General features: G+C 37.6%; 2 protein-coding genes across 2 annotated transcripts; one reads left to right on the top strand and one right to left on the bottom strand.

Annotated features, from left to right (window-relative positions):
* On the top strand, positions 1–21,458 carry LOC105449880 (prominin-1-A). The gene is made up of 17 exons (XM_011689322.1): positions 1–106; positions 1,054–1,434; positions 2,075–2,130; positions 2,386–2,561; positions 3,106–3,293; positions 6,417–6,512; positions 9,267–9,469; positions 10,792–10,927; positions 15,487–15,657; positions 16,207–16,306; positions 17,674–17,868; positions 18,285–18,507; positions 19,086–19,385; positions 20,092–20,250; positions 20,413–20,543; positions 20,623–20,667; positions 20,810–21,458. Exons 1-17 carry the CDS (start codon positions 91–93, stop codon positions 20,838–20,840), a joined length of 2,607 nt encoding a protein of 868 aa, XP_011687624.1. The 5' UTR covers positions 1–90; the 3' UTR covers positions 20,841–21,458.
* Positions 20,947–25,035, bottom strand: LOC105449881 (insulin-like growth factor-binding protein-related protein 1). The gene is made up of 4 exons (XM_011689323.1): positions 24,690–25,035; positions 24,191–24,392; positions 21,980–22,283; positions 20,947–21,712 (listed from the first exon to the last, which is right to left on the bottom strand). The coding sequence occupies exons 1-4, from the start codon at positions 24,848–24,850 to the stop codon at positions 21,543–21,545; spliced, it is 837 nt and encodes a 278-aa protein (XP_011687625.1). The 5' UTR covers positions 24,851–25,035; the 3' UTR covers positions 20,947–21,542.
* Between the last annotated feature and the right edge of the window lie 62 nt (positions 25,036–25,097).

Here is a 25,097-nt window from a genome sequence, read left to right as displayed (position 1 = left end):
CCTGCAACTGCGATTCAATAAAGACGTGACCGTTGTCAGTGCCGATTATCGCATGGAGGGAAAAACGTCGGAGAACGGCGAGAACGGAAAATGACTGTGATTCAAGGCACGAGCATTTTACATCTTGCTTCGAACGTCGTGCGAAATGCGGGTCTAATTTTCGCGAGGATACCGTTGTCGCGACGATCTTTGCTGAAACGCTTCGAAATTATCATTCTCAGGAAGGTTCGACGCGAAGGAGCGCAAATAGAAGAAGCGGTATTCTATTTTGAGTCTCCCGTTGACAGAGATTGCAGTGTTTCATAAGGATTCAAAGCACTCCCCCTTGTTCTGTGTAATCTTCAGTTATAACGCTATATTCGTGCAGTTTAAATGTCCTCCATATAATTTCGAACGCCACTGCCGGTGATGAATTTCGCCGAATATTAAAAGACAATTACATGAAAATTTAATTTGTCGCAAATTAAGTAAAGTTAAAATGAAAAAATAATTTCCACGGTATTAATATTAGACGAAACAACGATGTTAATCAAGATTCTTTAAACGTGACCAATTTTCACGTTGCAGTTGAACTATTAAATAACAAAAGCAACACGATTTAATATTATACATTTTTCAATTCTTTTAAATATTGTCTAACGGTACTCTTATCTAAGATTAAACGAAACATAAAGCGGCGAATGATATCCAGAGAGAGAGAGAGGGCATTAGTTGGAATTTCAATTTTATTGCCACTTAAACGCAATTTGAAACAGTATAATTCGACTTCGAGCGCGTATCGTGGACAAATATTAATAAAGAATTAAAAATATTAATAAAGAATTAATAAAGAATTGAAAGACCGCGCAAAATCGCGCAAGTTCGTCCGGAAACGCCCGGAGCGATAATAGAATAACTTTTCTCTATAAAGTTTTGACAAAAAATACACATATATTGAAATAATTTCCGCAGTTCATTAATCGTTAAAGCCCAATAAGTTTTTCGTTTTAATTCGCGCGCGAGCGGCAAGGCGACAGGCAGACTCTGTAAGATTCGCTTCTCTAAAACTTCCAGTGTTCCTTTTGCTCGTCGTAACCTCGAGGGCGTACGCGCTTCAAGAGTCGGTCTCAACTGATTCGACCCCGAGCAGTAACAATTGCTCGACCACCGACAGCTTTCTCATTCTTCGTTCGCCAAACGAGGCACGGGAGGGCGAGATGGACGCGATGGCGGCGGACGTGCTCGTGGACAGTACGAAGAACAGTTCGAACGTGTCGCATCCGAGGACGTTGACCCTACCCAAGGACTGGGATGAGAAACCGAGGTTGAAGTTTCCGAAATTTACCACGGAGGAGCGTTACAAGATGACGAGTTTGCATCTCGATAAGGGATGGTTCGCTTTCGATTTCCTCAGAGGCTTTCTGTCCCTCGTGCAACCTTACGACATACCGACCGGTAAGATTTAATGGCAAAACGTGAATGTCGTCCCCGTGAAATCTCTTTTAGTAAACTCGTAAGCTGTTAAAGTACGCACGTCCCGACAAATTTATTTTGGGATCGAGTGGTCAGCGTTTTCGCGTCTAGCTGTATCAATAATTCATACGCAAGCTGTTTCAACTAAAAAAAGACAGGGCAACATTTTGCACGTGTAAAAACGTTACGCTACGAGGCACAAGTCATGCATTTGAACGCCTGTTCGTTTAAACGCCTTTCTTCGTTCAAATGCTGCCTGAACGTTCGTAGCTTTCGATCCTATCGATTAAGTTTTACAGATGACTGCGAATCGCAGTTGAAGGATATTTTTCACCTATATGGAGCGTGACATTTACGTGAAAAAGTGATCGATAATCATTGGCACGTGTACGTTTGTGTAGAGGAAGCAAAGAATTCTTTTCATTCAATTTCTCAAATATTACGACATATCACCAACGTGCGAATTTATTCTCAACGTTTTTATCCGACCGTTTAATAGCTCTCGGTCCAGCAAGTAATGTAATTAAAGCTTAATAGATTTCTCGGTATTATCGGACTATTACCGATTTCCTTCCAATTAGCGATCCATAGAGAAGATTATAATTCTTCTCGCTCGTTACAGATCTGCTAGCGGATGCCATGGAAAGTCGCATAAGCACCACTAAATTGATTTCAGAGGTAAGGCAAAATCACGCTGAGAAATCAGAAATATTCTAACTATATACCGACGAAGCGAATTATTATATAATAGAAAGCGCAAGTCTTTAGGTTCTCACAACGAAACCCCCCCCCCCCCGATGTTTTTGCGAGCGTTCCGTATTGCGGAGAGAATTTTCTCACGCACGACGCGCGATTACGTAATTCTCGCGATTTAACGTCGCGCGCGTATACCACTGTTAAATTTCTCGGAAGCATTCGTTCTTACTTTTACAGTCTGTGCACGTGGAAGCAGCTTTTCTGAGCTTAGTAGGCATGTGCTGCGTACTGGCCTGCATAATACCTGGCATGGAACTTTGGCTCGCCTGTCGTCCAATCAGAGAGGATTACAAACCCTCCCGGCATCCCGGTGTTCTCGCATTTCTCCTCGCCGTTCTCGTCTTTATACTCGGGTAGGATCTATGACGATTCCCCCCTCGTTCTTAGACGACGCACCGAAAACTTATTACCCTCACTTCCAGCCCTACTCGTGTTCCTTCATACTTCTGTCCTTCTTGATTACACTTCGTGAGTACGTAATCGTCGCGAAGTTTAGCGATGATGAAATTCCCCATAATTATGAAGAGATTTTTAAATTAATACAGAAGATTCTTTATACTTGATATATACAAAATATATGTAAGAAATACAGTTTCTGTTTTATTTTTAATTATTTTCTGTAATCTATACTAAGATAAAAAATTGAAGCGTATACATTTATACAATAGGTACTGAATAGTACGCAATAAGTATGTTAAAGAATCATTTTTTATTTACATTTGCGTTTGAATATTTAAAATACTACATTATAATATTAAAGCAACATGGAGCGAGAATAAATGAAGTTGAGGGGAAGGAGATTTAAGTGGGCAGCTATTCGTTTACGACGTTGGAAAACCTTTTACCTAAAGCAAACACTCACTACGTTATTCATAATCTTTGGCGCGTGGCTTTCAGGTCGTGCATGGTGACAATGATAATATGCAACGAGGCTGTGGCGGTCGGGATCGAGAAGCTTCCTGTGACAGTAGAGACGGCGTTGCAGGATTTAAAGGACTATCACACGGACACCGCATCGCAGCTGCGAAAGTGCCTCACGCGAAGTTTGGACGTGGCCAGCGAAGCGATCCTCGCGGATCTGGACAGTGAGTGAAATTTTCTTTCTAGCCGGTATTAAGACCACCGGACGCGAAAAGTTTCGCCGGGCAAGAAGAGCGCATCAACCTCCTTCCCTCCCCTTCTGCCGTCCTCCATTTTTATCGCGTTCAATGAAGACAACGTGCAAAACCACTTTTAACCGTGGCAGTAATGAACGCGATGCCTGAGGTGCTTACCGAATGCTCCTTCCTCTTGGCGTGTTTCACGTACATAACCCAGTTTACTATAATTGCGTTCTGTCTTAAACGCGCTGGTTCTTACAGACTTCCTACCTTCGCTCGTTATGACCGATGTGTGAGAAGTATAGCAGGTGCAAACAAGTAAAAAAGTAAGAACAAAGCGTTAAAGATTAAATGGAGACCATAATGCGAGATTTTTATTAAGCGTTATAATATATGAGACGCTTAAGAGCGGCGAGATAAAAGAAATTAAATGTCTTCGTACAATATTTAAAAATTATTATGTGACATAATAACGCACGTTCTTTCGCTTTGAGGAAAATCCTTCCTTTCTATATTAAGAGAGAGAAAAGGATATTTTCTCATTTCTGCAAATGGCAATAGAAAATACAACTCGCAGTCAATTAATTAATTTCTGGAGTAAGTGCGGAAAACCGTAGAACCACTTGCGGTTCGATTGCTCGACTACTTTAATGCAACATTGCGCGCTGGTTATAAGCGACTTTCCGCTCTTGATTCTTGAACGAAACCGCTAATTCCACCACAAAATCTGCAGGTTCGCATTTAGCGTTACAATCGGCTGCACGATACCGAAATCGATTCTATCGCCTGCGTAAACTTAACCGCAAATGTGGTCGGAATCAAATATAGCTTAACAATTTAGCAGTACGATAAATGTTCGAGTTCAAGCATAGCTTGAGTCTCAAAGATTATAAAAATTATAATTTAATTTTTAAATATCCAATAAGATTTTTAAGATCAAATTATTACGTCAGTTAAAATTAAAAATTATTAAGCAAAAAATGTATTGAAAATTAAATAATACTTTTGAAACATAAGTTAATAAATACTCAGCAATATGAGATTTACATATGAATAATGAGGAATAATATCATATTATTGGATTTTTTATATTGCACATTCAAAAAAAAAAATTCAAATTTTAACAAAGGGCTCAAATATAAAATTATATTAACATTTTAAAAATCTTCTGTTTGATTTGATTATTATCACTTATTTTATGCATATCAGGGTATTCACTCGTACAGGGTAATTTTCTTGCCATATGCCGCAGCCAGAAATATTTTTAGTTAAATGGCGTGTAACGCTTGTGAATTATATACACATTTGCATTCACGATATATCCATATACGTTTGACGCATTTGCTGGCAGGTCGGAATATTTTTAACCGCTATCTCGCAGAATGTGTGGCTGCTTGCAATATTTTATGCTCTGTATTCATTTCGCTTGCGCGCATGATAAATTCATCTGCATGATAAATTCATCTGTTAATGGTATAACGATTTAGTTGTAATTTGGCTCGCGTCCACGGTGAGAAGCGCGCGAGGAAGATGCGTAGGCGATAAGGAAGCGTTTAAATCTTAATAATTAGTATAATTCTTACAAAGAGAGAACACGTGTTACACACGAACGGCATTTCTTTCATAGCTGTAAAACTGTATCGTTTCTCCGTGTTACTTCATTTGAAAAGCGGAGTGCTTTAATTTCCATGTCTGACAGAAAGGCTATAAATCTTTCGCGCGTTTATTTTCGTAATGCATAAACGCGGCGGTGGTCTGCCTTTTATTTCCAAACGGCGAATCATATATCAAATGATGTTTCGTTGTTGCTCGTGAAACGAAATGTAAGGGTCGCATTCCCGACCATTAACTCATTACGCGCATTGCCGAGCCTGTTTCCACTAAAATGGAAGCAATTTCATATGTTTGTAAGCTTCTTTCCCGGATCATAATTCCCGCGATTCCATTCGCTACGGCAAATTCTGGCTGTATATACCCGGGCCGAACGCTTGAATTGGCAAGACGAAGTGCTGATGTCCGGCGCCGTCGTCTAATGGCATTTCTCGCGACCGGAGAGACGCATAGGTGTCTAATGAGGGCTATTGACAGTCTATAATCGACGCGTAATGGGTCCATCGCCACTGGCACGTTAACAACCCGCCGGCAAATTGAGCTCGTTAGCGCGATACAACCACGGGCATTACGCACACTGGCCGACACAAAGCTCGCGCATACATATATACAGACGGCCGCGCGCCGCGGTCGCGACGGCCGTCTTGATTTCAGATCACGTATCGCGCGCCAAGTGGAACGACAACGATACCGCGGTTTATCGACAACGTGACTACGTCGTTTTCTTTCGGAGAGCGTCCGTGTACGGAGAGACCGCGTATATATCATATATAAGATCTCGCCGAATCACGCGTCCGGCCCCGCGATCGATATACCGCAAATTAAACTCCGAGATACCAAAGTATTTGGGAGGGCCAACAGTAACCCGCGGCGTTTATATGTACGTATACACCAAACGCGTATCGATTTTCTGCCATCTGTCTTTGCCAGAAAAACTCGCAACTGCGAGTCGCACTTCCTCGTGCAAGAAATGGGAACACATTTTTAATTTGTTATCAGAGATTTCGCGTTTATCCGCCAAAGGCCCGCATTATCAAAACCACCTGCGGTGAGGTCCAAAATTCCTATCAGATCGCGATAACCGACGCGGATACAGGACGGATAAATTATTACCGCCACGCACCCAACGTGACGGGATTTACAATGTCGCTCTCGCGTTTATATACTACATGGATGTCGCGTGTTCGTTAGCCCGGAGGCGATCACTATCCATTTTTAACGCTCATCCCATCACCCGGTCTCTTTATACGCGCTCTCGTCCGATATTCTAATAATTTGACACTTTTGTGTTCGGGGCTCTCGAAAACTGCGAGCGGCAGGAAACTTTTTGATAGAGCGGCAATATATATTATCAAAATGTGTCCCGCGGAATATTAAGTGGCTTATATGCGTGTGACACGGACCGTCCCTCGTATGTGCATGACATTTGCAGGTATGTTAATGGAATATCTGTTGAGCGAAGGCAGAACGCACTAATATTTCGCTCGTGTTTTACAGATGTCGAGGAATTATTGGGCAAGCCTGTACAGGCTGAACTCTCGGCCGAAACTGGACTTGACGTGGCACTGGATGCGCTTGTTGACCTGGGAAATGGTAAAAACTATAATAAAATTTTTTTTATCAAAAAGAGAGGATAGAAAGCAAAGTTTGATAAAACGTCAAAATTGTACAACGTCAAGCGCAGTCCCTCCAGTCTCTCTCCAGTTAATCTCAAATTTCCAGATATAACTATTGCAATTAATTGCAACAATTCCGAAAGCTGGGATATGCATTTTGCGGCGCACAATACGTTCTACGATAATCTACTGCATACACGCGAGAATTTAGCGGGATTACGCATTTTGCGCAATGTGTCGATAGTCTCGCTATAGTGTTGTACATAAGTAGACAGACACTCTCTCAACTTATTATCTAGATCCCGTAAAGCGAGAAATTAGCGCCCTTTGTGATTTCGGCCGCTATATCCGATACGGATATCGCCGCGAATATCCTGTACCAATATTTGCCGGGGTGGCAAGGTGGCTGCGCGCCGAAATGTTTGCATATTCATAACCGCAATATCTACACAACGTACTCGCGTCCTAGGTGTAATAATTTATACGTCGAATTATACGTTCCCGTGTGGAAGAGCGATCACGTCGTTCGTTCATTACCTCACGAACTGTGCGCGCGCGGTAACAATAAATCTGACGACTTCTGTGGTTTCATCGGATTCCGCAGTACATCACCACGATCACTCGATTTATCTCATCGTTTATTCATCACTCAAGATTTCGCGCGTTTCGATAGAGTAAGAGTATTTTCGAGAGTTTCGATAGAGTCGCGCGTATTGAGTCACGTTCATAAAAAAGTTTGTTAACGCCAAATGACTTTTGCACACGGAAAGAATAATTTTGCTGAAAGATCTAAGAATTTTGCTGGATACAGATCTGAAAATAATTCTTGTTGGACCATCAAAATAATTTTGTTGAAAAGTCAAACTGATTGCTAGAATATCAGTTTTACAGCAGTGCTTATCGTTTTTGTGTTTCCAACAAAATTAGTTTCAGATCCAAATTTTTTAACCTTCCAGCAAAATTGTTCTTTTCGTGTGGAAATAAAAGAAGTGTCAATCATTTTTAATCGTTTCGAACTTGTTAAGGCACTTCTTTACGCTAAGCTCGTTTACGCTGCGTATTTGTATATTCAATAACAACGATATTAGATATCCGACACCGTCTGGTTAGTCAAGCGCGTGTAATTAAGACGTCTGTGTAACGTATAGATGTAACATGCTACTTTTGGGACCGTCAATTTACCCGACATCATGGCTGGTTTAGGTTGTTTCTGGTTACGTTATTCAGTCTTCAAATGAATACGCCGCCGTTAAGTGACCTTCTCGACCTGGAGTGTCACTTAGTCACGGTACTAAGTTACTAACAGTGTACTAACTAAATTAGCAGGTACTACCGCAACTACGGGCCTCTCTCTCTCTCTCTCTCTCTCTCTCTCGCTATCTCCTTTCAAGCAACTCCTCTCGCCTAATCACTACACGTGTATCATACTTACACGCTATACTTAGTGCTCTCTGTACCGGGTGTTCTGAAATCAACTCGTAACACGCAGTTTGCTTACATTGCTTACAAGAACCGTTAATGAAAGACCGTGGGAGAGTAAGCTGTTTCTTGAAATAAATTAAACGTGTTTTCATCTACATGGAAAACACGTTTAAATTAACAGACTTGTATACAGCTTGTCGAGCTATTGAAAAATATAAAATTGTATTGCTTAAACATAATCTGGACACTTAAAAAGTACATATAAATTTTTGCGAGGTAAAAGTCGAAGTAAATAATAGGCTACCAATATATTCAGCCAACATAAATAGCAAGAAAGGCAAAGTCATACACGCCGCCCGCGCTCCAAAGTTTTAATTAGACAAAATTTCAACTATATGTACGCAAGTGAAGTTCATAGAGATTTTGCAGTTGGAACTGCCGCATGGTAATTATTAAACGTTATGTTCGTTTCCTCAGTGTACTAATTAGCAGCCGACATATTTGCGTGTTATAATTATATGCGTACGTAGATACACATGTATAATTGATGATGACGTCAACTATTTTTCAATATTACGATTTCTTCTCCGCCTTTTCTTCTCTATACGATGATAAATTTGTAGTACACGCCGTATATACTTCGTCTGGAGATGTAGCCACGGGGCACGGCTTCGAGGGTTCGCTCTCCTTGGCGGTGTGCGTTCGTAGCGAATTAATTCAAGTAACGAAAACCTGTTACAGTGGCAAGCACCATGGAGACGTGATATCGCTTGGTCGTATATTTCTCATCAGTGCAGACAAAGTCTAATACGGCGAGTAGCAGCGCCTTATAAATTGCTTCGTTATATACCACGCGCGTTATTACTTTCGGTTGTCGGCTAATAGTTTGATAGCTTACTCCGCGCTTACTCCCAGTATGTCGAAAGTTTGTCCTAAGATTACATTAAGTCCATCGATCTGAGTTATTATCGGACGTGGACGAAGATAAATGTTGATGGTTATTAAATTACGACGAGAGATTTCGCATTAGCGGTCGGTGTAGAGTGGGCTTGCATCTTTCACGATCGTATCTAAAATTTACTCCTTGTTAAGAGACAAGTACGTCGCGTTCGATAAGCGCCGCCGCCTGTGGCGCTCAATTCTATAATAAATTGAGCCGGATGCAATCCAGGTGAGGGGGTGCGATTTTCGTGTACATAGTAAACTTAGGTTTCTGATCGCGCTTCCAGAGGTGTTAGGCGAACGAAGGTAAGAACAGTGAATACGGGATACACACGGATCGTTAATGGTATCGTATCGCACGTTTCAGCGACGCAAGAGTTATCTGCCAGAACCGAATCTTTGCTCAGGGAGGGTGAGAGAGCTCACGAACTCGGATTGGAATTGAGTAGGGAAACGGACGAGATACGACGGGACTTGGAAGGTGCGGTGAGAGCATGCTCGGGTCCAGATCGTTCTCTTTGTGCTGTCATTGACTCTTCGGGGATTCGCCTGGATCTACGGATAGAACGGGTGAATAAACTTTACGACTGACGTTCGTTCGGTCTAATCGCATTCCGGGGTTCGCAGGATAAACGATTCGATTCGCGGCAACGTTTTCATTATGGTTCACTGGCCATTTTATTTATGTGAATCGATGAAAATAGTTAAATAAATACATTGGATGGATGAAATGCATTGAATTAATAAACAATTATAATTGTAGTGGTTAATATTTGTTTAATTCAAGAGCTGTATAACGATATTTATTTTCCATTACCTCTCGGAATTTTAATTAAATCTACTTTCCTTCTCTTTCTCGACATTTACGCGACTAAATTGAAATTTTTTACATTTGTTTCTGTTCATAATATATCTCATTTTTTCCTGTTTTTACTTCAAATTTGTTTGACATTATACACTGTAATTACATGAGCTTTATAGCAATCGCAATTTTTTATACTTCAGCAGAATGCCGCATTAATTGCTTATTAGTTTTATTTTGCTAAATATTTAAAAAACTTATACAATAAATATTAAATTTAAATCAGATGAAGTAATACCTATTTATCAAATTTTAAATTTTAAAGAGATATACAAATTTTAAGGTTTTCATTAAATTTAAGAAACGACTGTTTTTAAGTCGACTGTTTGCTGTAGAGTACTGCAGCGCAAACTTTTCGAGAGTCTCTTCACTTTTCGTTAGTCACGAAACTTGCACGCTTCCTCGTACGTACACACGAATGCACATATAAGTGATACACTCCCAGATTCAAATGCACACATTTTTCTCATTGTTATTGAATGAATGCAACTACGTTACACACGGTAATAGCAGTGTTTTTCTCGCTTCCGTTTCCCCCATCTCGATTTATCATCCATTCAGTGTTTTCAAGTTTTTCCAGGATAGAAATTCACCTCGATAAATTCCTATATTAGTGAAGAATGCTCTGAAAAATCTGCAATTTTATTTGTTTCTTAAAATCGCCCTGCTTTCGCATTATGTCAGAATTTAAAAAAATTTTTGCTATTTCGTGAAAAATATTTAACCGGCTAGTTTAAACAATTCGTCCACCGCCGGCATAATATCGATGCGTGCATTCTTTACTCTCCGTACGAGTAACTTCATTCTTGTATATTGTCCCTACCGGCAGTTTCAGAATAAGCGAGAGTTGAATTTTAATAACAAAACAAAACATTTTTAAATTAAAAAAGATCAATTTTTGATAGCGAGATACAATAAAGTAGAAATCTCTATTTGTCTGTAGCTTCAAATATACGACTTTAAACTGTGGCTACAGACTACTGAAACTCGTTTAGCTTATTTTGAGATACCCTCTATCTTTCTATCGCAGCTACTGAGAGACGATCGTCTTCTGCGTCTGCGGAGCACCAGTCGGGAAAATTTGACGGAAGCAGGACGCCAGGCTCGCGGGGAGTACCTCCACGTACCGCATCATGTCGCCCGGACCACACTGGATGCTCGCAACCGTAGGTAGAATATTCACGGTTCCATTCACCGAATTGATATTATATCGGGAAAAAGTTACGAGACCCGCATTCTCGATAGCGAGTTTTTTTTCCCCTCCGATACAAACCAATTGCAGCCAAGCGTGCACGCACGAAGAATTGTGGACTCTATGGAATTTAGTTGAGCATGTAACTGCTCGGCTGTGAGAGGAGCCAGAATGTGGTTGAAGAAGGTATTGGTGGGAGAAGGAAGAGAAAATGATATGCTATAGCGTCAGAAAAGTTTTCGACATTGACGCCGTGTATTATAATACGTTATATGGCACGCGTGACACCACGTGAAGATCGCGATGATACTTCAGCGCAGAAACTTCGCCGAGGAGCCCGCGTTCCCGAAGAAATTAGTGCCTTCACTGCCAGGTTTCTCGGGATGTTATGCGAGATGACGCGAATTAAGCTGGATAAATGGCTCACAGCGTTCCACTGGCAAACTAACAAATGATACGAACAATTGCTATTTCACGGCATATATATATATATATAAAACTCTCTAATTTACGAACGCGAAGATATACAGAATACATACATTCTCCACGTTTCTCATATCTCTTTATATTTACATATTTTTAATTAATTCTGTTTAAATTTTTCCATGATGGAAATTTAATTTATACTAATATTTTATCTTAATATTTTATGTTACTTCTGTGACTTATACGTTATTATTACGTCTTATTACGTAATAATAACGTAAGAAATTTCGATTTTAATAATTTTTTAATAGTAATTAATACAATAATTATATATAATCTAATAATTATAATGTAATATAACAATATAATAATTATAATATACTTTAATATAATATTTAAATATAATTATAATATTTATAATATAATAGTTTGAATATTAATTTAATAATTATAATTACAGCACTAAAATGTCTACTTCCGATTAATTCTACGGTTTTGTACACGTCAGTTTATTCGTGGATAATTCCCACCGCGTGCAAATTCGGGGAAGCAATCAGAAAGGAACGCAATCTACAGCCGCAAATAATAGAAGGGAAAGATGAAAAAAAAGAAACGCAGGAGCATAGCAAACATTCGTTGCGATTAAACCGTAGCAAATGTCGATAAATCTCGCTCTAGTTGGTCGTTGCGAGTCCCGCATATTTCGACTGTCTTAAAGAATAAAGTCTTACAGAGATTCGAAGAAAGCAAATCTAATGGAGTTTGCGGCACGAGAGTTATTTCTATCGTGCAGGTGCACACGGACGTATAGAAATACGTCCACTTGTCTCAGCATTTTACAGCAGATCTCTCTTGGTATACTTTAAACCCTATAATATCAGTGCGCGTGCAACGCGCGTTTCGTATAACTCAAAAACTTTCGTGCAGGAAATAACGGCGGGGAAAGTCGACTTTGATAAAACAAAAGAGCGTTAAAAATAGATTTCTCATACTGGAGGATCCGATATACTGTAAACGTTTGGAATGCCATATACCTACTCCAAAGCAGACATCAAACTTCCGAAACGTTCTTTTTTCTGAACGTTCCACGCAATACTTCATAAACAATATTTCGACGTAAAGTCAATATCGAGGAGGCAGAGATGCAATGAAAAAGCAAAGTTCTGAAGAAAATGTACCCTTTTTGTAGATTCATAACGCTCGCGTTATCTCCGCCGTATGCTCGATACTTCCCCTTATCTATAATATGTACACTTGTCTATATATATCGCGTCAGGAACCGTGATATACTTAAGACATATTATAACTTTGAGGGAAAGTAAACAAACCAGACTAAAGCAGATCACGTTTTACCGCGAACGAAGTTGAGAAAACACAAACTTGTTAGTTCTATGAAAGTGCATTCTGATGTTCCGATAATTAAGATACTTTGAACCGAACGCAATCGGAAAGAAGTTAACGCAAATACAACAGCGGTATGTTTACCTCTTACATTAACAAAATTTAGATTTACGTGATAATTTGCTTGTACATTACGAAGACTGGAAGCTCCGAATATAATTCTTCATTGTCTCTTAATCATTTTCAAAGCATATAAGATCGTATAGTTTCGCCGAGCTTTATAAAGAATGCCTCATTTCGGATTCAGGGCTTAAGTCTTCCAAAATGTTGACAGCCTCCAAGAAATATGTGACGCATGTATTAATTCCGCGCTGTGTGTTGCATAAAATGCGCATGAATTTCCAGCGTGAAATATACGAATATCGCGAATATACATCGGGCAATGGATTATTTCCAAATGGAGGGTTATTCCAAGAACGATTTGTAATCATAATAGTTATAATAAAAATATATAAAATAAAATTCAGGTCACTGAGATGTTCTATTTAAAATAATTCAAAAGATATTTAAAAATCTTTTCTATATATAGTATAAATAGAATATATAGTATGATATGATTATCGCAATAACATGATTATTAATGATTAATATTCAAAGATTTCAGTCCTACATACATGGATTATTTTCCAAAAAGGTGCTATATAACCGCGTCTAATCTATATCACATTTAAAATTATACGTAAATACAAATATTTTAGCCTGATAAAAAGAAGCTTATAGAATCATCTTGTTAAAAAGATCCCCTCCCCTCTACGTTTTCCCCTGCCACTTTAGATCAAGTCGTTTAGCGCGGAGCGACGAGTTTCTCAATAGCAGTTTTTGCCCACCCTTCGTGCTCTTTTTCCACGTCGTACTGTATAAACGATATTTCGTCACGGGCCGAGGGGAATTCGCGTCAGCGTTTCTGCCCCAGAGTGCGATGAGCACGAGATCGTGTGCGCGGCGGAAAAGGGAAAATCCGGAGACTTTATCCTTAATAGACAAACGAAATGCGGTAAATGCTTCGAGCAAACATCTTCGTGAACCCCCTCGCACGATCGTGTTATATATCTTTCCCGAGACACCCGTATAAACTTACGCGATGGATTTGGTGATTGATGCTGACAGAGTCACGCGCTGACGGCCTGTCGTGTCGGACAATATCACGGACCTATTCTACTTGCTGTGTTTGTTAGATGCAAGACATGTGTACTTTGCAACGTCTAATAAAACAAGCTTGAAAAAGAATTTATAAATAAAAAATTGTGTATCTATTATAAACATGTGTAGATATATATGCGCACGTGCGATTTTATCTATCAATCCGTTTTTAGTGTTTATATTGAAATAAAAATATTCTATATCATTTTCAGACGAAATTCTAAAGACGTTAAATTAAAAAACTGTCTAGAGAAATTTCTTCATATAATTATGAAAATTTTATTAATTTTATTTATCTTCTTTCTCGACTCAACATTTTTCTCATTCTTCATAATTCTTTTCTTTCTTTTTGCTCATAATTGGTTTTCACTGATACGCAGCAGTTTGACGACGGTATTACATGAATTGCCAATTTCTTTATTAAATATCCACGATATGCGGCTATAAAATATGCGGCAATTGTACACATATTGGATAAACGTATATATTATTAAATGTTCGCGCAAATAATGTTATTAAATATTTGCACGTATAAATGTTAAAAAAAATCTGTGTTGTTGGACGATGGACATTGCTTTTCCGATTAATAAAGCGTATACGGATGCCGACGAAATTATTAATAAAGAAAATTGAGAAGATTCCTGAAGGGGGGAGCGGAGGAAGCGGGGCCAGAAACGAGGAATGATGGATGCTACAGCGCTGGAATGTCGATGAACCGAAGCGGCGCGGACTTGTACTCCTGTCGACTTCTCTCAACTCGCCATCGACCAATAATGCTTGTCGCCCGCCGCCCATCCATCGGCAGACAGATCCGATAGAGAGGTGACGGTCGGGCATCTAATGCGAAATCCATATCGCATTAATATTACTACGTGCAAAGAAAAGTTGCAAAAAATTTGTAAAGATTCGTCCCATTGCCTTGGGACGATAAAGTCGAACAAGACTCAACGTCTGTCGATCGGAGGTTTGTTACCAAGAAGTTTCTGTGCACGCAAAGACTCCGGATTATTACGAGAAAATCGTTTGTCGTTGGAGTAATGTATTCCGTGTGTTAGTACAAGATAAAGTACAAGATAAACGTTCGAATGACTACGATGTAGCATTCCACGTAAAATTGACGTGCAGTAACTTGCACTTCTTTGTAGAAAGAGCAAGATATTGCATTCAAGTTTTTCACTGCCTCCTATTGTCTTAATATAATGTTGTTTATGTTGTCAATTGGTGTGAAAATTACTACTTAAGAAACTTCATTCCCGGGACAGTGGAATTTTATGAGAATATTGTCGAATTATCCGGAGAATCTTATTATTCGCGGTGCGGTGATTATGTTAATTGTAGCTTCCACAAATATCACAAACTCTATTTTCACATCGGAGATAAAATTAATGGAATTAATGACATTTGCATTTATAATATTAAGGATTGTATAGTCAAAATCCAACCTATTTAAGACATATTTTTCGTGAATATCCTTTCTTTTACGAAGGTACAGCGTACATTCCAATATATAGAATTACGAAAAATTATGAAATAACGAAAATGAAAAGATTTTATATATTTTCGTAGAAATTCGACGCGAGATCAATGCAGCACGTGCCAGGATTGTCGATCAAACGCGCACTGTGGAGATGAACAGTTTTGAACTCTCAAAGCAGTTGGATTCTGCGAGAAGCATCACGGATTACGTTGTACCTCATGTTATCGCTTTCGAGCATATCAGATGGATCATCGGAATGGGTACGTAAAATTTTTCAAGATTACGCTGAATATTTTCCCCGTTATTCACCGCACCGGTATTTGGAAAACCTATCACAGAGATCGTATAAAGCATCTGCAAGTGAGTGACAGATTTAAGAAGATAACTGGATAATATGAACAGTTACATACGCATTTCTCTGTGAATTCTTTCCTTCCGCTCTCCTTCTCTCTCTTTGTCTCTACATTGTACATAGATGTTAAGTATATCTCGAAGTAATATTTATATCTCTAAAAATCTTATAGAAAATTTTAAATAATTCTGAAATCCTAACGACGAAAATAAAATATTTATATATAATGCATTGCGTTTTAAATAAATTGATTTAGAATTATTTATTCCAATTATTTATGCAATTAGATATGAAAAATAAAAAGTGATTTATATACAATAAATTAATTATATAATGAAATAATAAAACAATCAATATATTACAAAATACATATATACATATATATTACGCGTTATTTAAGATTCAGAATAAGTGGCTATGAAATAAAATGCACGTTCTGTTTACTTGTAATATGCAGCTAGTGCTCTATGCATTTTACCGATTCTTTCGTTACTGATTGGAGCTTTGTGCTGTCGCTGTGGATCATCCGAAAATAAAGTGCGTCCAACTCTTTTGTGGTAAGCAATATGTAACTCGTATAAATCATGGTGGAAGCAGAAAAATCTGTTTCATTTTTCGTGGTATCTTTTTTATTTGTTGCGGCGTGTTATATTAGATAAGCATTTTGTGCTATTAATAACTGTCTTGTATGGTTGTGCGGGGACTAATACGTATAATCAATTATTTTATTCATTCCATGGTGAGAATATTGCCTATGCGATTGTTTCACAATTACTAAATAATGAAACACGAGATATATTCGTATATTATGATGTATGTACATATTTCACGTATGCATCTTACTCATGCATATTTATTTATATAAATGTATTGTAATACAACACACTACATAAGTTTACATTATAAATACCTAGTAATAATAAATTATATTATTGGTTCTATGTTATTCTAATTGAAGGGTTTACTGCAACAATGGACTAATCCATGTAGCCAAATAGGTAGTATTGATAGAAATGGATGTATCTTTCATTTTAACTTTAGAATTTATTTTCTCCATTTTTATAAAATATGAGACAATTAATTCATTGTTGCAGCAAACTCTTCAATTATCGCAAACAACGTAAATTATTAAAAAATATTGTTTAAGAAGACAAATATATTTAAATTATTTGAATTAATTATTGCTCAAGTATGTAATATTATAAGGTTGGCGTAGTAATTAATTTCTCTTATATTTTTTAATTACTTTATCTTTAATTACTTTATCCGACAAAAGAGCGAGCTACTAAATATTGCATTAAGTTTTATAATATGAACTATAATATTGCCCAGGAGAGCAATTTTACTCATTTTACAGGTAATTTTTGTAAAAAAAAGCAATTAGATATTCCCTTATTTTTTATTATCTTTTTCATTATTTCAAGCTTTTGCTTTTAAATTGGAGCCAATTTTATCACTACAGTAAATTTGTATCATTAATAATGTGTGTCATTAATATTTTTGATTATATTATTGTGTACAAAATAATATGTAAAATGATATAAGTAAACAAACTCGCATGTTGTGTATCTCTATTAAATAATAATTTCTATAAGATATATATTTCCATTACACGCGCACATATTATAATTCTACCAATTAACCTTAATTGCATGAATTATGAAAATACTGTACTAAAAAACAAAGAGAGATCAACCACAAATATAAACGTGACAATTTATTATCAAATATCTTATCACGTAGCAAATATTTATTAATATAATGTAGAAGGCAATATTACGTACAACGTAAATAAATATTTATTATATATTGCGGTCAATTATCATTTAGTGAGCTCTGACAGCAGGGAATTTGATTAGAAGTAATGGACACCATAGATCCAATAAGACAGATCGCCAGATTGAGTGTGTCGATCGGATTTCAGTGGCGCGGCCACGAGCTGTTTCGTCTCGATTACACTATGGGCAGTGTTCATCATCGCTTTAGGCATCGCCAGCCATACGGAAATGTTGATATGTCGACCGCTGTACGATCCTGACTATCGCACTATGGAAGTTGTGCTGGAAACTCGAATGTTTTTAGGAAGAAAACTCACAGTTCCACTCAAGGAGCTCTTCGAGTGAGTTCCTAACTAAGCTAATGAAACTTTATGATATTCGACCTCGAATAACAGCAAAGATTGCATTGAAAATTAAAAACTGAATTCTATTACAAGAGTAATCAATGGAAAAATATTATATACATATACACATTTTTTTTTCATCAATGTCGCAATCACACACATTCATATTTCCAATAAAACAAACTTTTTTATTGTTAGAAATAAAATATTTTTCGAATTTTAAAGAAAACTTTTGAGTTGAATATAAATTTATTTTTATGTAGTTTGACTGTATACCAAGCAGTCTGAGTGTAAATTATATTTTTTACTTATATTTTTTATTATATATCCCCTCAGGCTGTGTAATGTACATACAGACGCAGCGACCGGTTACAATGCGTGTTACGGCTTTCAGCAGCAATATTTATTTACAGAAAATGTCGAAACAACGAGGCAGCTTATCCCGCCTTCGGGTTGGAAAACGCAATGAAGCTGGAACATTTGACTGCCCATTGGGCATGGCCCGGCCTGTCCAGGGCAATCTCAAATGTCAAAGTCGATTTGAAGGGTCTGCGAATATTAACTCCGAATTTACGACAACGCCTTCAGGATCTCTTGTACGCCTGCGGTTTGAATCTCACCGCGCATAGAATTACGGTATCTATCACGATTTATTTGTGTTACGTTTCATTTGTGTTACTTCCATTAGATATATACTCCAATTTTTTATTTTTACATTCTTCCAAGTAAAAGCCGAGTCTTTGTGTTTTAAAATAGAAGCGGACGTTTTTACTAGACTTTTAACAACTTGATTAAAGCCTCGAGATTACTCTGGCTTTGAAGAATTTTCACGAAGGAAAAATCCACTGGCATTAAAGAGAAGTAACAAATTGCGCAGCTGCATCACTACGTAATGCTAGACGGCTACTATGATAAACGACACGGATTTCACAGCGAGTTGTTTCCGTGATTATGGTTTAAAGCCGTTACTAATTAAAGTCTATTTAACTGCACATAACTAAGCCAATTTATTTTAAGTGTACAACATACATATGTACATTCATTTTAATATCTCTTACAATCGGATCTCTTATATGCAAATCATTAAACATGCTTCTTTGTTTACGGTGATACCTTAAGTAACAAAATTCGGCAAAGAAAGATACTCTCTGCCGGAAAATCGACTGTTTTATTCCCCGATAATCTCAAATGCTATTTTCTATACTCTTCCGCAGATTCAAGGGCCGATCCTGAGTAAAGACATAAGTACGTTGTCCGATCAACTGGACAATGTATCTCGCCAGCTGCAGGACCGAAGTATTGCCAGGGAGCTGCAAAGCATCGGGACAACAATGCGGGATCTGACACTGCGACGGGTGAAACCGCTAATGAAGTTACAGGACGATCTGGTCTATCGTCTCGCAGTTCTGGAGTTGCAGGTGCAACCCCTTTGGCGTCAAATCAATCAATCGATCTCGCATCTAAGAACAATACAGTATTACATAGATCATCAGGGGGAGAAGATCGCTCAATTGGTGAATAATGATGTTCAAAAATTCTTCTCTGATGCTGATTATTAACCCTAGACTACCACACCTGGGTAAAATTTACTCGAATCATTTTTGAAGTGCATGCCATTCCGACAGGATTGAAGAAGTGGGATCGCGATGTGGGCGGGAAAAACTTACAAGTGTCCTCTACAACTTTCCGTCATGCATAAGCCACTTCATTTCACTTGATATTGCCATTACAGCCACGCATAAAGTTCAACAATCGGTCTAGTTCACTCGGTCAAATAAGTGTTTTTTAAAGTGAAACTATATGAGGTATTTTTTTTTTTAAATACCACTCATGTTCTTTTAGAAAATATACTTTACTTTTTTTATTCGTCTCTAAAAAGAACTGCGATATAAAAGAAAAATCAGCCTTTTTCGGAAAAGATATAAAAGCTGATTTACATTTTTGCAAATTGTTTATGTCCTTAAGATCTTTGAGTGTTATCCATTCAGTCATCTTTCTTACTGTCTGGCGATAGATTTAAAAAAAAAGTTCTAAATTGATGCGTTTGAACCGAAATTATGCAACAAAATAGGTAGACCGGGTAAATTTCACCCAGTGTAAATTTGAGTGGCAAATATAGTGTGGTATTAAAAATATATGTACATATATTATCGTGAGATATTCATAAGAGAGAAAATAGCCACAGACTACTGAGTTTCGACGTTCAATAATCGTTTGCAGAAGACAAAATCGTACGTGGACCGACTATCGAATTACCTAGATCAATGGCGGACTCACGTATTCTCCGAGATTGGCACGGGAGTATCCAAGTGTCGACCTTTGTGGAACGTTCTAGAAGGACTGAGATACTTACTATGCGCTCATATTTTAAGCCCTCTTGTACGTACAATTTAGAATTATGTATGATTAAGTATGTAACAATTAAATACATGTTAAATAATTTAAGTATAAGTAAGAACACATAAATATTCAACATGTGGTGGCATGCGAGCAATTAATCTCGCATTTTCAGTAAAGTTTCTTACTAATCTATGCTTTCAGAACGGCTTCTGGTTTGCTACGTTCATAGGCGTAATCGTTATGATAATCAGCACACCAACAGCTCATATTTTGTCACTGGTATACAAGAAACCGCCTCAATTCGTAGAAGACACCTTGCTGTCAACGAGAACGTTAGTATTCTTAATTAATTGATAAATTTAAAGATTTAAAAGATATAAATTATGAAAGCAAAAATGTACCATTTCTTAGAGAAAGTTTCAACACGGACGACGGCAGAACGTGGCAGATGCCAGAGTAAGTATAGAGTTTAATATCTCCTTCTTACTTTATATTTGGATAATTACAATATGATATTAAAAGCATGTATATAAAAAAACAACTTTTATTAAAATTCCATTTGTAAAATTTTGTTCATAACTGTAATTATATTTTACAGTCCACCGCCGCCGCCAGAAAACGATTGGTAACAAACGAGGACAAAGGACGAGGACCTCGCGTTGCAGGCAGACTTAGAAAAAAATTAATATAGCATTAGGATTTAATATAGCAAAAACATTGATGAAGCGCTTGAAGTTTAGATCGTACAAAACAAGTTTTATTTCTAATTTATCGCAAGCAGGTTTCTCTCTCTAAAAAGCCAACTGCCGTTCGTACATTTTTACGAAGTCTACTCGATCTCAGAATTGTATCATTTCCCTGTTAAAAAAAAATCGATAGAAACCGATAGGATTTGCTAAATAAAAATAAATTTATCGTGTCCTATCGTATCTATCGTTCCATTCCGAAAAAAATGTTATCGTTTCCTAGCTATCGTTTTCTATCATTATCTAATAAAAACAATTTTAATCGTTGAAATATCGATATAAAATTTTTATAGTAACTTATTGTTTTATATTGTTTTGATGATCATGAATAAACGATTAAAGCATTATCGTAATGAATTGTTTATACGTGATAATTCTTTTACGGTTCATAATTATGATTAAAAACGATATATTGTTCTCTATCAATTTTTTTTTAACAGGGTTGTGCGAAGAATTCTTCATACTTTTTGTTTGTTAAAAAAATAAAATCTCCCGAACGTATTAGCTAGCTTGTTTTCTTTTTCGCATTGTATTCGTGGACACAGCAGTTATACGAAAAAGATTGTCTCACATAAAAGCACAATGTCACAATATGGACACGAATGAAGACGTGCTCGCTTGGCCTATGGAATTGTTAGCAATACAATGATACATCCCGATGTGTTTTTCATCCAGCTGAACCAATTGCATCCAGGATGTTCGCATAAGTGGCTCCGGACCGTCGACCGTGTGTACCGTCGCTTGGTGCTCCTTTTCTGTAAATAAAATTATAGATTACTGCAATATATGTTATGTTTGTATAATTACACAGCAATATGTAACGTATAAGTTTTAAGACAAACTTGTAAGTGCTACTAAATGCTACTGCCAGATGAATTTTTAACCTTGTTTTCCCGATTTACAATTGTATTTAAAAAAATAATTTGATTTATTTGTATATTAATTATATCTCAATCCGTGCAACGCAAAAAATAATTTGCAAAATATTTTATTTCAACACCATTAACACTGTATCACCTTACCCGGCAACTTTAATACTCTTCTCCCGTCAGCCGAGTGAAATTCCCAAAAGATATCCGGCACAGGGAAGCCCTTTGCCTCGCAATTAAGTGCGACGCATTGACCGAAGGATGCGGCGACGTCTTCCAAAGTTGACAGAATCCAAGGTCTACTTTCACAAGGACCGAGGTGTTGCAATCTCAAGGAGGACGAGTTCCGGAGTTTCATCGCCTCTTCGTGTAACGCGCACGGCGTCGAGTACGTCTCGTTATTGCTACCGCACGCCGGACTCTGTTCCATGCAAACGCAGGTTGCCTGCGGAGCGTCCTGCGTAAAAATACAATCTATTCGTATCCATTAATTACACGCACTTTTCCCCCGTACTATAAAACGGATACATATGTTGTTATTATTTTCTTTTATTGCTTCTTCCACTTTGTATAGACAGAATGGCTATCATATCTGGATACATTCGGAGGCAAAACAATTCTCCCCTTTTACTGCGGAGAAGTTAAATCGTTTTGGAAGTTGGTAATGCGGCACTTTGTGCGCCAGCACGTCTTCGCTATGTCCCAAGAATTCCTACGGAACTGGCACAAACATAACACTTCACGCGAATTGTCTTCATATAGATAGTTCGCTCAACTAGGAAATTAATTAATATCCGTTTAAACAATTTAAAATAGTTCACTGTAATTATAATGGTTAATGTACAAATCAGTATTTATTGGTCATGTAGCCTTATGTCATCTGACACGAGCTTTCAGAGATGCTCCGGCATATTTATAAATACGCAGTTCCAACCTCCCCTTAAGGCCATATAGCGAAAAGTATTCTTATCTCCAGCCCGCATCTATCATGAACGGTCTTCAAACGGTCTGCCTGATTGTTTGATTGCATGACGTGTGTGCGCATATATTCTCACAATGCGATCCACGGCCCACGATCACGGTGCACGATAAGACGAAATTAGATGCGAAAAGGCCGCCGGCGTGGAGCGGGTCAGTGACCGTAAGTCGCCGGCCGGTGGCTGCAAATCTTGAAGCTACGTTAGATCTGACTGACAGCGCATAGCACAGTGGGTGGATGATATACGCGGGGCCGCGTTAGGTATCGTTTGCGCAATGATTCCCATTTTTTCTGTCGAACTAACCCAGAAACCCGGGCCACCTCATTAAGACGGACTCATTGAGACCGAGTGATCTAGAGCGTGATCTCCTTAAATCTAATTGGGAAAGTGAATTTATCACTTACGGAGGCGATAAATATCAAACGTGACGACTCGCGTTCTTAGCTTAGCACATATACGACAAATGCTCTTTGAAAGAATCCATGCTGTTTGATAGAATCTATCTTACGTAGAAACGACGCAGCGTGTAAATTATATATATACGCACACGAAAAGAATAATTTTGTTGGATCCAGATCTGAAAATAATTTTTGTTCATTAATCAAAATAATTTTGTGCAAAGGTCAAAATGATTGCTAGAATATCAAAACGTTTTGTAGCAATGCTTATCAGTTTTAACATTCCAACAAATTATTTTGATGATTTAACAAAAAATTATTTTCAGATCTGTATTCAGCAGATTTTCAGACCTTTCAACAAAATCGTTCTTTCTGTGTAAGATTTATTAAAAATCAAATCAAGATATATATAATAAATAATATTTCTGTAATAAAACAACTATGATAAAATGCCGTATCGTTTTTGTTTAAATTAACTCCCGGACTTTTCATAATTACATCAGCGAATTAAATCAGCGACAATACCATGACGCATATGTGTGTAAGTTGTTAGACGTTGCCTGTTATACAACTGCGCGAAGTATATTGCTTAACGAGAATCACGCGTTTCAAAAACACAGTGCACAGTTTGAAAAACTGTACACATAGACGATCCAAACATGTGATCAGCTATCGCGTACGTGACAACATAGATATGTATCGAGACCTTCTTGAAAATACGACGACTCAATAAAAATAATATAAACAGTTATGTTTGAATGTAATAGAACGAGCGAGAAAGAGTAAATAAATTCTAAAAACTTGCCCACGCAACTGAATTGAAAATTTCAGAGTGATGCACGTGTAGATTTTCGACGATATTGAGAAGAATGATTTTTTTGAGATATTAAAAACCTTGCCTCTTGAGCTGTAGATATTCGAAGTAAAATTCATCATGCGCTTAAAGATCTCATCTAACGTTTGTAAAAACGAACCGCGTTTTGTACCTTTTCTTGTAGATCGGAGCGCAGCTCGCATAGATAATTTCTTGCGCAGTATCCTTCGTTACGGCTCTCTGGAGATAGAAGCGGGATGCTCGCGTTCCAACATGGTTCGCCGAGGAGACGGGCGCACAAACCAGTCTCCGGACAGCAGCCACAAGGATCAGGTACCGAGCCCAACAAGCATTTTCCGGCGTTCTCTGGACATCTATTTATGCACAATGAACGACAAAAGAAATGTTGGCGACTTATCGAATTCTAAAAGGTTAATTTTTTTAATTTATAAATAGAGTTACAATTTTGAAATTAGAAAAGCAGTAAAATTTCTTAGAGTCACATTTTGAAAAGAAAAATACTACACTTTTTTCTTAAATTATAACTTTATCTATATAATATAAATTAAGAAAAGAAATGAATATATGCACCAAAAAATTGAAACTCTAAATAAGATATTCTTCTATACAGGCTTCATTTATATCCAACATTGTCTGCGCGCCGCGTGTACCTGTAATATCCGCACTCGATGCAACCTTCCGGTTGCGCTTTTTCGGTGACACTCTTATTTTCGATGGTTCCGCCGAGCACAGCGGGAGCACCTCGTCGGAATGTCGCACAGAACACTAACGCCGTCAAAAACGTGAACAGAAACGCTCTCCGGCACGTCATTTCGCCGACTGACAGAAAGCGCGAGCGTCATTGCCGTCATTCACTGTGTCACTCCCGATGTGATGGGGGAGGTTGAAGCGTTATGTATCGCATATATTAAAAAAGAAAATTCCCGCAAAGTAATCGCAATGTACTACACTCTCGCAATATTTTGTTCGCAATAATCAATTATTTTTATTTTATAAATATAAATCCGACCGAAAATGTATATTAAATTTTTGAAAATATGTTTATATTGTTAAAAATA

This window comes from Wasmannia auropunctata, unplaced genomic scaffold, assembly GCF_000956235.1.
Source record: "Wasmannia auropunctata unplaced genomic scaffold, wasmannia.A_1.0 LD336071.1, whole genome shotgun sequence".
Classification (NCBI taxonomy): Eukaryota; Metazoa; Arthropoda; class Insecta; order Hymenoptera; family Formicidae; genus Wasmannia; species Wasmannia auropunctata.
The sequence above is the reverse complement of the archived record's forward strand: the minus strand, read 5'-3'. Positions and strand labels throughout refer to the sequence as shown.

Excerpts from the sequence above, each read along its gene's own strand:
- LOC105449881 (XM_011689323.1), bottom strand. The coding sequence starts at position 24,850 with ATGACGTGCCGGAGAGCGTTTCTGTTCACGTTTTTGACGGCGTTAGTG. Across the intron at positions 24,393-24,689 it reads ATCGAGTGCGGATATTACAG|ATGTCCAGAGAACGCCGGAA; the intron begins GTACACGCGGCG and ends GTGCATAAATAG. Across the intron at positions 22,284-24,190 it reads GCTCCGATCTACAAGAAAAG|GACGCTCCGCAGGCAACCTG; the intron begins GTACAAAACGCG and ends ATTTTTACGCAG.
- LOC105449880 (XM_011689322.1), top strand. Across the intron at positions 6,513-9,266 it reads GCTTGTTGACCTGGGAAATG|CGACGCAAGAGTTATCTGCC; the intron begins GTAAAAACTATA and ends CGCACGTTTCAG. Across the intron at positions 20,544-20,622 it reads ACCTTGCTGTCAACGAGAAC|AGAAAGTTTCAACACGGACG; the intron begins GTTAGTATTCTT and ends ACCATTTCTTAG.